This window comes from Cannabis sativa, chromosome 5 (genome assembly GCF_029168945.1).
Source record: "Cannabis sativa cultivar Pink pepper isolate KNU-18-1 chromosome 5, ASM2916894v1, whole genome shotgun sequence".
Classification (NCBI taxonomy): Eukaryota; Viridiplantae; Streptophyta; class Magnoliopsida; order Rosales; family Cannabaceae; genus Cannabis; species Cannabis sativa.
The window spans coordinates 5,846,569-5,858,635 of NC_083605.1; the positions used below are offsets into that span (position 1 = coordinate 5,846,569).

A 12,067-nucleotide genomic window follows, 5' to 3' on the forward strand; every position below is an offset into this window, starting at 1 on the left:
ATTCGCAAAGACTGGTATGATATAATGTAGGATGGAATTTTTTAGGTTAGATATTTTAACTTGAACTTGTAATCTAAGGTGTAGATTGAAATCATATAGGGTGGGAATGTTAGATGAGCACAATGTGACGATTGTTGGTTCTCATTCGTGTGATGAATAAGAAGAAGGTGTTATTCATATTCCATCTTCACGTGGGTCTCCAATCCCTACTGGTGTACGGGTTGCTGAGTCTTATGTATCCAGACAAGAGGTTTATTCCGCTCAGGAGGATGAAATATAGGTAGACCACAATGTACCTTGAGTTTGAACCCTTGTTCCATCCTTAGGGAGTGTGACTTAAATAAAATAAAGTCTTCTTGCCAAATTTTTGAGTCTACTAGTTTGAGATTACTGGGCCCATACGAAGGAATAATTGATTAGTGGATGGGAGACTGGATTTTTTTTTATGAGATAACAATCGTAGAAGGGCTTAGGCTCCTAATCCCTGATTTGGTAATTGATGTGTCAGATTGGTATGAGATTGGTACGAGTCAGCTTATGCCCAACTCGTGGAGATTGCTTCTAGCACTTCAACGTTTGGCTGAATTGCGTAGTTCGGAGGTTGGGTTGCATGAGATTCATTATTCTTATTTTCTCAAAGATCGTGATATAGATAAAGTTTGTTACCAGCTTATGATTTGCAAGTTTCAAAGTCATTTGATTACTGGTTTTACTTCCAATGTTCACGGGAGGTGGAAAGAGAGATACTTCTTTGCTAAAGGAAGTTTGATCTTTAGTGATAGGAGTCCTGGTGACATCCCATTTTGTTGGAAGATTTTCAGTACATTGTCAAAACACTTTGTTGTTCATTATGTTGCAATTGTTTTTTGAACTTATTATTATGTATTTTTCGTAGATCGAGAGTTCAATAATGCCAGAACCCTTAACACTGCAGTTAAGAAGCGAACTAAAAGTATCCTTGATATACAGTCGGAAGAGCGCTAGTGGAGAGCCATTTTGAAGGATTGCATAATTGACAAGTGTGAGAAAACTATAGACTAAAGTCTCAAAGGTATTGCTCCTCCTTCAAGAGAGTATGTGATCACCATTCGATCTATTGAGAAATTGGGATTTTAATTTTCATTTATCTCACCATTAACTGAGGAGGAACGACTTTTTGCAGACATAGTTGTAATGGAGGGAAATTTTAAGGTTCCATCTTCTAGGGATGCTAAAGAAAAGCTCTTGGAGTCTCAAGGTGCCAAAAGGGCTACTAGGCGTAGGTACCCGGACAGGGCTGCTTCGAAGAAAAGATGCCCCGAGCACCAGTCGACTAGTGAGAGATCTTGGTCTTAGTCTACTGGTTAGGGTTCCATTGCTTTTTTGTTCCTGATAGACACTTGTGTCTACTCGAGCCCTGGGTCCATTTTGGGAGAAGTGGGAAAATGTTTGTTTCCTCCAGACAAGGCTCGTCTGAATGAGATGGGTTTGGGTGCGCCAAACTACATGATTGAGAACCAGTTTAAGGTACATTCTTGAGCTGATAAATTTTTGTTGATTTGTTTATATAGTGTGCTAACAATTGCTTGTGTTATTGAACATTGTAACACCCTAACTAGCATAGGCGTGTTTACGTGATTTTAAACGTACTGTCCAGCTCGTTGCTAATCAACGAGATTTATGGAAATCGTGATTAATTAAAATTTTGCTTATTTAATTAAATACTTATAACATTTCATACAAAATACTTTGGGATCCCATTTACAAAATACTTTACAAAAAGTTTACTGTTCATTACAAAATACTTGTCGCCCATCGACTAACTACAGAAGCCCTGATGTCCCGAGGATCGTACGCTCCAGGCCTAACCGCCCCGACATGTACAATCTTCATCGGTTCATCCTCACGGTTCCTCAGCTTTGGCCTTGCCCTTACCTACACATAAACATAGCACTGTGAGTCGACAGACTCACTAAGAAAAGTATAAATCATAAAACATACATATGTCTCAGGTTATGATCAGACGTCCATACCCCTGACCACAACCCTAATCCCCGTGTCCCACACGGTACTGAGTCTCGAACGTTCGTACAACGGTACTTTTGACATAGTAACAGCCTGTACTCAGTACGCTAGTCATACTTTAGCCTTACCGATGTGTTACAGTATCAGCCTGTACTCGATACGCTAGTCATACTCTAGCTGCAAGTCATACTCTAGCCTTATTGATGTGATACGGTCAAAAGTACAGTACTATCGACCATAATATCAGCCTATACTCGGTACGCTAGTCATACTCTAGCCGTACCGATGTGATACTGTTGGATGGTACGAAGCCAACATACATATCTAATGTAATCTAACAGGCTTCCTAACATGCACGCTAAACATGTAAATACATATGCATACTGTTATACTAATCTTACCTCGATTCCAAATTCAGGTGTGCCGGTCAACCTGAGTGGAACGAACTGCTCGGCGAATTACAGGCTCCTAAACCATAATAATCACAACACTAATAAGTGACACGCTAAATCACTTCTCGGGGACTTAAACTAGAAACTAAAAGTTTCCCTATCGATAAAAAGCATGGCAATACCCTAAACAACACAAAAATGGGAAGAACTAGGGTTCCCAATTTTTCCCCAACCGGCAGACCGGTTCTACAACCGGAATTCCGGTTCTGGGAGGAACCCAGAACACCAACCGGAATTCCGGTTCCTACAGGCCATACTGAACCAGAATTCCGGTTTAGTGCAGGAAATCTTAAAAATTTCATTTCTCAATCAAAACAACCCCAAACTTCATGCAACCTTCCAGACCTGCTCTAAATACCCCAAATAACATAACCCAAGCAATAAAACCAAGCTTCATACACAGAAATGCATTTCACCATTAAAGGTTCAAGATTGAGTTCAAAAACTCAAAACTTGACTAACCCCTCAAACAGCCACTAAATCAAGCATAAATCAACTTATTCTAACATAATTTAACTCCAGAAAATACAATTAAACAATAACAACAACTATAGCAACAAAATTCATCATTTTACCTTGAAAACTATAGTTTTGGGTTCAAAACTCCATACTTAGTTAAAATCAACAAACACCAACAAAATCTTGCTTGAATTAACATATTAAAATATAATTAAGCTTCATAAATCACTAACAAACCCAAACAACAACCACAGCCACAAATTCTCAAGCATGCAATAACCATCTTTTTCTTAAAATTGAAGAAAACAAAGAGGAAGCTACAAGGATCTTACCAACAACTTGAGATCACTAAATCTTTGTTAAAACTAGCTTGAATCACCAAGGAAAATACCACCTCTTTGCTGCTCAAAGAGAGGCCGAAAGAGAGAGAGGGCTTGAGAGAAAAAAAATTGGATTTTACTTCTTTTCTATTTTTTCCAATTTTGAATAAATGATAAAATGCATAACCTTTTCTTTATTTCAGCTAACATAACATTACATAAATCACATTATCATCAAATATTAAGTCCACAAAAGGACAAAGGCTTACGGGGCAAAATGACTATTTTGCTCCTCCCACACTAAAAGGGTTAAAAAGCACTTAAGGGTATTTTTGGGAAAACTCTAAATTCCCGACTAATCTCGACATTCCCAATGTCTAAATAAACTGCCCCGCTATACAAAAATACTAAATTGTGACTCTACTGAGCCATACACCGTGTTCCATGTTGCCGGGCACCGAAAATGCAAAATTATGAAATTTCACTATATGACATAAAAATGCATTCAGAATTCAAAAATAACAACATAAATAATTATTTGAATATTTATAAATAATTTTCATGATCAAACCTTAAATATCTGCTAATTTCTAAATTAAACTAAGCGGTCTTTACAAACATGCACTTCAAGCTTTGATATATTTGCAAAGAAGAAGGAGGTGGAAATGAATTAGAAAAATCATCAGTCGACAGAGACGAATACTTCCTTACATCGAGAATTGGAAACTTACGAATTGGAGCATGGTACGAGCTTGGAAAAGATTAATGAAGATCAGAAGAAGGTACAAGCTAAGCTGGAAGTTATGACCTTATATCGTGACAAGCATCTTAAGTTGAAACAAATGTGTTATGATCAGCTTGGTAGTGTGGTCATGAAAGCAATTCTGAAGACAAGAGGTAGAGTTATGAAAGAATACAAGGAAAATAAGTACTAAGACTGGGATGTCAATGGTGACATAGAGGTGTATGAATTTTTTTTTGGCTTATGAGGGTATGGAGATTGATGGAGCTGCTCATGATCATGGGTTGTTGTCGCCATTGCCAGTTGATTTTGATCAGGGGGAGGAGATGGTGGATGCTAGTGGTGGTAGGTTTGATGCCATTATGTTTGACGTCAAGCAGTGATCTTTGATGCTATTATGTTGTATTTTGATTTCTATCTTCTGTAGGTTTGATGACATTATGTTTGACGTTAAGCAGTGATTTTTGATGTTGTTATGTTGTATTTTGATTTCTATCTTCTGGTCGTAGTTGGTACAACAAATCGACTTTATGTATTGTTGGTAGACTGGTCATCCCCTTTTTTGAATGGATGTGTGGTATTTTTATTTTATTGTAGGTTGTAGGGTGAACTTTTTTATGTTATATGAACTTTATATATTTTAGGGGTTGTTGAGATTATCGTTTGGATGAGCAGGAGCATGTTTGTCAATTTAAAACACCGGTTGCATGAATTGTGTTTTCAAATGATTCAAATGTCGTTATTTGATTGTGTAGAAATATGATTGTCAACTTAATGATTAAGTCGTTTGAAAGGTATTTTTTGGGTGAATTATCCAAATACTGAAAGGTATCAAATATCCTTTTTAATATGTAATGATTGAAAAATGAGAAATTTACACCTAGTGACCAAATTTTGAAATAAATATCATAATTGACACTGTTTATTTAATTATAGCATACCGTTTGTTTTTTATTAATTTTGTCTGTACACGTGTATACGTACACAACTTATTTTACTTTCAACATATATTATTTTGTTTTTCTCCCTCTTTCGTATTATTATTACGTTGATACACTAATTTATTCTTTTTGTTTTTCTTGAATATCTATCTACCTCTTCCCTATTATTCTTAGTTTTCATCTACATTTTCTTTTCCATATAATAATTCATTTTCATATGATGGGACATTTATCAAATATGTATATTTTTTTTTTTATCTTTTTATCTCTTAATAATTTTAAATATTTTTTAATTTAAAAAATGTTTTCTAACTGCACTAATAATGGTTTGTTATCAAATATGTATATTTTTTTTATCTTTTTATCTCTTAATAATTTTAAATATTTTTTATATTAAAAAATAATTTTAAAAATATTTTCTAACTGCACTAATAATGGTTTGGTCATAAAAGTTGCATTATTGTAATGTACTCTTCAATGTGATTATTTTGATATGTGAGAATTATATGTTTCTTTACTATCACTAAAAAAGATAATGGAAATCAAAAGTGATCTTTTAGTTTCTTTTGATTTAATTAACAAAAAGAAAATTAAATTTAAACAAAATAAAATATACCAACTAATTTAATTAGTTATTGAGAAATTATTTTGTTATTAAATATTTAAAAGTTACTAAATGTATGCTTTTAGACAATATTGATAAATTTCTAAAACATATTTTCTACTTGGCTAACAATCAAACTAACACAAAATTTAATATATAGCAACAAATTTGATTGGTTAATAAAAGTTACTAGAATCTTATTTTTTATATAAGAGAACCATATAGTATATTAAAATTTAATACAATAACCAACATTGTAAATTACTCCATAATTTTTATTATTTTATTTAAAAGTTACTAAATAATATATTTAAAACAAATCTGCTTATATATTTATTAAAAAAACTTATAAAGTAACCAAATAGTATTTTAAATATTATAGAATTAGTTATATTATAAAAATTACTAATAACAGATATATGGTGAATACTTATTCTTTGTTGTACCTTATTAAATTTTTAAATAGGTTTTGAAGGTGATGAAAATGTTGCTAAAAAAATAATGTAAAAGAAACAATAAGATAGTATATTTTTACTTGAAATAAAATTTTTGTAATGTAATTAATTTTGTGATGTTTAAGATATTATTTAGTTTATTAAAAAAAAAGATATTATTTAGTGTCTTTAAATAACGAAAAATTATATGAAATAATATAATTGCAAAATAACACTTATTGAAAAAAAAAAATAGTATATCTTAGTTATATTTTTAATGACATATAGTATATAAAAAAAAAACTAAAAAGTTTAATGAAATAGTATATAGAGATATCCATATTTATAAAAGAGAGAAATTTAAAGACATAAATAAATAATAAAAAACTAAACATCAAAACAATTGATTGGTATATATTATCTTGTCTTTGTGATTTACTTAAAAAAAATAGTTGGCTAGGCTACAGAGAAAGAGGAAAAAAAAAGTGATGCTGAGGAAACCGAGGAGGAAACACGGAAGTGTGGATGAGTATATATTAATTTGTATTTTCGGTAAAATAATGTATTAAAATAACTGGCGCTATACATATAAATATTATTAGTTTTATGTATATATTTAAAAAATTCCCTTGAAAAATCATAGAAGAACTCACCGGATGGGCTTTATCCATGTTAAATTATGTTAAGTGTTCAATTTGTATTTCAATTATTTCGGTAAGGGTAAATAACATTTTAGACCCTGTGTTGTGTAAAAGTTACTAATTGAACCATTTGTTTTGTTAAATGATAAAATAGACTCTGTATTTTTTAAAATAGTACAAATAGGATCCTGAATTGATTTTTTATCAAAATAAAATTTAATTATAATCTGATCTAAAAGTACTATGACAAAACTGTTTACATTTTTTATATCAGTTCGTATTAGGAATTGTCTTCAAGTTGGTTACATTAAAAAAAGTTGTCAAAAATTAAACTCAGGGTCCTATTTTTACCATTTTAAAAAATACAGAGTCCATTTTGTCATTTAAAAAAATATAGGATTTAATCAGTAACTTTTACAAAACACAGGCTCTAAAATGATAGTTATCCTTTTAATAAAATATTTGTACTTTTTTTTTAATATGATTGAAGATTTAAAACAAAAATTAGTTACTTTTAAAATTTATTTAAATAATATTTTTGTTCAGTACTTTTTTTGAAATAAATTTATTTAAATTTATCTATATTAATTTTTTTTATATCATTATTTTCTTTTACCTCTTTCTCATATTTACTTTTTCTCCCTCGCTTAAATAATAAAAAATTAAAGTTACCGCATTTCTGCTTGATGTTTATGAAATAAGTAACAAAAAATAGTTATGATTTTTTTTTTATTATTTTTCAAAAACAAAAATCAATTACATTTTAATAAGAAAAAAATTAAAAAACAATCTGTACAATTTTTTTTTTTATTTTTTTTTTAAAAAAATAAACCAACTTTGTGTATGACTATTTTATACAAGTTATTTTGTTTAAAAATTTATTTTAACTATCTATTCTATTTTTCAGAGGAAAAGATAGTATTCTATTCTAATTTTTTTTGATTTTATTTATATTTATTCCCAAAACTCGTCTTGTGCCATAAGTTACGTTTGTGATTGTTCTTATTCCGCCACTCTTGCTAAGCTCAAAACGGTCTTATTGTACGGAAACAAGGGCGAAACTCAAAAACCTCAGTCAACAGAAACAATGGAAAAAGCTTGTGATTAGTCCCACGGAAGAAACCTTTCTTCACATTATTTTGTAAGTTTCATTCTTTTTCTTTGATTTTTCACTCATGTAATAGTAGTTACTTATTAATATTAGTGTCATGAAAAAGGAGTGTTTTTTATTTTTGGGATTGTTTTCCAAATTATGAACAATATCTAGAAGACTAGGAAAGATGGTTCAGAACATTTTGTTTGTGTTTCCCTAGCTTAGTGTGTAGAATTAGGCATTTGGGTTTTGAAAAGTTCTTTTCTTTTTGGTTGCCAATTAATAGACACTGATAAATGATGTGTCTTGCTAACCTTTTTTCCCTAATTTCTTTCTAGGTGGGTTTTATGTAAAAGGAATTTTGTGAAATCTATATTTTGAGGAATATGATTATATGTTATATGTTATATGTTTGTTTGATTTGATGATCAGAGTTTGTTGCTGTGATCAAAAGAGCTTGTGGGTGTAGTTGTTTTGGAGCAAAGAATATGGGGACTAAAGCTGAAATCAGGTGTGTGGAGTTGGAGTTGGAAGTTAAGCAGAAGATTAACGAGTATGAAGCACTTGAGGCCAAATTCAGGGCTTTGGAAGCTGAAAAGGTTGCTACTCCGGAAAAGCTAGAAGCTTTGAAGAGAGAGTTTGATGTAATGAAGGAGCATAATTGTTGTGGCAAAGGTGAAACTAAGGAAGTTTGTGGAAGAGCTAAGAGGATAGAAAAAATAGTTGATCTGACTAACGATGATTGGGAAGAAGAAGAAGAAGATAAGATGGCTCTTCTGATGATTGAGAATCGAGTTTTGGAATGTGAGAAGAAGAAAGCTGAAAGAGATGTTAAGGCTTGGGAGAAAAAGTTTGAAGAACTGCAGGCATGGATCCTACATTCTCAAAAACCATTATTTTCAGGAGGTCCAATGGTTGAAAAGACAACAGGGAGTAAGAATAAAGCTTTTGATTCGGCGGTTGTTAGTTCTCTCTGCCGTCGTTCCCCTGGCATAGGAATTGACCATCCGAAAACAGCCGGTATAATCTTACTCTGTCTCTTGTACTCTTGAGTTTGAAAAAACAAAAAATGTTAGTATTCTTGTGTAACCGTAAAGCTTTAGGTGAAAACTAAAAGTGGCTGCAATTGTTATTATAATTGCTTATTCAAGTATTAATCCTCCTCTTTAAATTTGTTTGAGGAAAGTGTGATTTTGACAAGCACCTTAAGGACCAATCTTTATTTAGCAATATCATCTCTTATATTGGATTTTGTCTATTTGAGATCTGTAGAATCCTTTACGGTTATTGAAATTTTTATGTTGGAATCTCTTTTTTTAGCAAGTTGTTTATGTGATTATTAACTGTACCTTTCATAGTACAATTGGCATACAATATTATGATTTTTATCATCTTTGAATTGTGCAGGTTCAGCTTTTTTTCACACGCCATGTAAAAGTGATGCTTTTATCAAGGAAGAAGCAAAAGGGGTTAGTTTTGAGACTGGCATGGAGTTTACTGCTAGTCAACTTGTTAAAAGACAACTGGTACTTGAGCAAGAGAGCCCAAGTAAGAATATGGCTCCATCTACACCAGGTGGTGCTAGACTTTCAGCTCTCAACACTGTCGATATTTTGGATAGTGATGAGGAACCCGATAATATCAGTGTCAAAGTGTCTGCTGACAATCAGGGAAGTGGAAATGGAGAGGCTGTCAGCCCATTAGTAGGGAGTGTTACTTGTGCAATGGAGATGACTGGTGAGACAAAGTGTCGACAGAACAACATGGAAGATCTTGCTGCATGTAAACAAAAAAGTATGGATGTTTGTACTCCCAAAAGAAAACGAGCGTTAAATGTTGTTATGAGTGACTCTGATGAGGAGAGCAACAGTGATGATAATAAGCCAATTGCCAGACTTAAGAGGATAAATCACCAACGTATTCGCCCTGATCAAAGGGGCTCCTCTGAGAATGCTACTACTTCAGCTGTTAACAATGATAAAGGAGCAGTGACCCCTCGAAGAAGGCGTTTAGTACCATTGAAGGAATGCAGAGGAAGAGATGTTGCAAGAAAAGAGTCACCTAAAAATACAACCAAAACTAATCGTCTTCAAGGAGTTCCTACAAATGCAGATACCGAAACTGATGAGTCAGATGGGGTTTGCTCAGACAGTGAAGGTGAAAGCTTGGGTGGCTTTATTGTTAAGGACAGTGATGTATCTGGAGGTCATGAGTCTTCTAGTGAATCAGGAGATCATGAATCTTCTAGTGAATCAGTAGATCTTTCAGATGACAAAATAGACTTTTCTGAGATTTTATCTAATCTTCAAAGGAAAAAAGATAAAAGCTTTAAGTGGGAGTTTGAGGCAGACATGCTTGCTGATTTTGGGAAGGATACCGAATTGTGCATGAAGGCTGTATGTGCTCTCTACCGCCAGCAGACTGCTGACGAGAAGATCTGCAAAGGAACATTGGTTTATAATAATCGTGGATTTAGTAAGTTTGATGCTCTCAGGTACAAATTTGAGCCTTGTAAATTTGAGATTTATATTGCTTATAATGATTTTTGTTTTGTTCATTTTGAATGAAATGTTCTAGCTAGTGTTCTTTTGAATACATTTACTAAGTAATCACTTCCAAATACCATTATTCTCTTTCTTATAGGCTTATCTCAACTATGAATATTCATTAGCCACCTCTTTCTTGCTAGTATTCTATGGTGGATGATTAATTAGTATCCTTGGTTTTGTTAATCACACTTATTTTCCTGATATGTAAACCTTCATTTTTGGAACAGGGGCACGAATTTGGCTGTTTATCTTACTGATGGAGATAAAGAAGGCCATTTAACGAAAACTGTAGAGGAGTTGGAGAAGTATGATCCCAAGGCTGTCAAACTGTGTAGAACACTTGCAACAAACTACTCTAAGCAGCTTTTCGAAATATACAAGAACAAAGAGGATCCCCTCTTTCTCCCTTGATTTGCAAAGTAAGTTGCACTAATATTGTAGAGAAAATTAGAGATCTTAGAACATAAGAAATACTGACTAAATGGGGCTTTTTAGGGTATGAAGCTGGTCTTTTTAGTTTCTTTTTAGGTTTGTATATATAGTAGGATGTCTATGAAAGAAAGAAAGGGGAGTTTTGTGACAGCAGTCTTAGCACAAAATGTTCTTAACTTGTGTTTATCTCTGTAATCGCCTCACAATGATAATTTAATGAGCAGTGTATTTTGAGTGAAATTATTATCTTTGGATTATTGGGTTTCAATATCTTTGCCACTAGTGCCATTTAATTAAAAATGATGACACAATATTTGTGAAGTTTTCTACATTTGAGGCTATTTGAACTCAATTGGTCATGCCACTTTGGTTATGTCAGATCATGTAAGTTTGATCATCTCTAGCCAATGTGTATTTATATTTATTTAATAATGTATTGATCAAACATTAAACTAGTTTAGCAAATTGGATAGCACAGAGCCAAATCCATATTGGTGGAGAGATAACTTGAAATTTTGGGAAGGTATTTATGGTTTGAATACTCTCAATTTTAGAAAATTGCTCCAAACCCAGAATACACCAGCATATACAAACAACCTCTTGTGAATTGGGAAAAGAAAAACAAGGATCCACACTTGGAGCTAGCTAGGGCCTCCAACACCAAATTATTTAGTATGAAGGTTCATTTGTTTTTTTTTTTTAGCAACAGTAGAAGAAATGGTTAAACAAAGGTGGTTTCTTTTCGTGGCTCATAATGGTAGGAACATTTTCAAGAATAATTTATGTGGACCACATTTTTACTAAAGAGAACAGAGTAAAATTAAGAAAGAGCATTATATGAGTTAATCTTAATTAGGAGGACTAATTGACTTACTAACTAAAAATGTTAACATATTAGCTAAAACTATGACTAACTAATTCTAAACTAACAGTATAGTGACAGCACAAGTGGACAATTCATTATGCAACTCATAGTCTCAAACTTTCCCTCAAGATAGATTGGGAATACTTTGCAATCTAATCTTTATGTGTTAAGTACTTCAACTGTTGTGGAAACATTGTTTTAGTAAATATGTTTGCTGCTTGTTATTGCGAGACAATGTGGGTTGCCTTGATAACTGCATCTTGATTTTCTCCTTTACTAAGCGACAATTTATTTCAATATGTTTTGTTTTCTCATGAAAAATGAGATTAGTAGCTATGTGTAGAGCTATTTGTTGTCGCAATGGAGTTCCTGAGTATGTGTTCGATTAAGTTCTTTCAGCACATGAAGTAACCAAACCACTCTACAAGTGGCATTTGCCATCACCCTATATTTGGCTTCAGCTAAGAATCTTGATATAATATGTTTTTTCATGCTTTTTCAAGATATCGAGGAATCACAAATGAACTAACA

The 12,067-nt window shown here is 32.6% G+C and overlaps 1 protein-coding gene across 2 annotated transcripts; it reads left to right on the plus strand.

Moving 5' to 3' along the window:
- The first annotated feature begins 7,507 nt into the window (after positions 1 to 7,507).
- Positions 7,508 to 10,911, plus strand: LOC115715582 (uncharacterized). 2 transcript variants are annotated; one of them, XM_030644220.2, is made up of 4 exons: positions 7,508 to 7,738; positions 8,123 to 8,710; positions 9,098 to 10,184; positions 10,467 to 10,911. In XM_030644220.2, exons 2-4 carry the CDS (start codon positions 8,179 to 8,181, stop codon positions 10,648 to 10,650), a joined length of 1,803 nt encoding a protein of 600 aa, XP_030500080.2. In that variant the 5' UTR covers positions 7,508 to 7,738; positions 8,123 to 8,178; the 3' UTR covers positions 10,651 to 10,911. The 2 variants fall into 2 exon arrangements, with proteins under 2 accessions (XP_030500080.2, XP_060971302.1); XM_061115319.1 differs by having other exon boundaries at positions 7,552 to 7,738; positions 8,145 to 8,710.
- Positions 10,912 to 12,067: the final 1,156 nt, after the last annotated feature.

Excerpts from the sequence above, each read along its gene's own strand:
- LOC115715582 (XM_030644220.2), top strand. The coding sequence starts at position 8,179 with ATGGGGACTAAAGCTGAAATCAGGTGTGTGGAGTTGGAGTTGGAAGTT. Across the intron at positions 8,711-9,097 it reads TGACCATCCGAAAACAGCCG|GTTCAGCTTTTTTTCACACG; the intron begins GTATAATCTTAC and ends TGAATTGTGCAG. Across the intron at positions 10,185-10,466 it reads AGTAAGTTTGATGCTCTCAG|GGGCACGAATTTGGCTGTTT; the intron begins GTACAAATTTGA and ends TTTTTGGAACAG.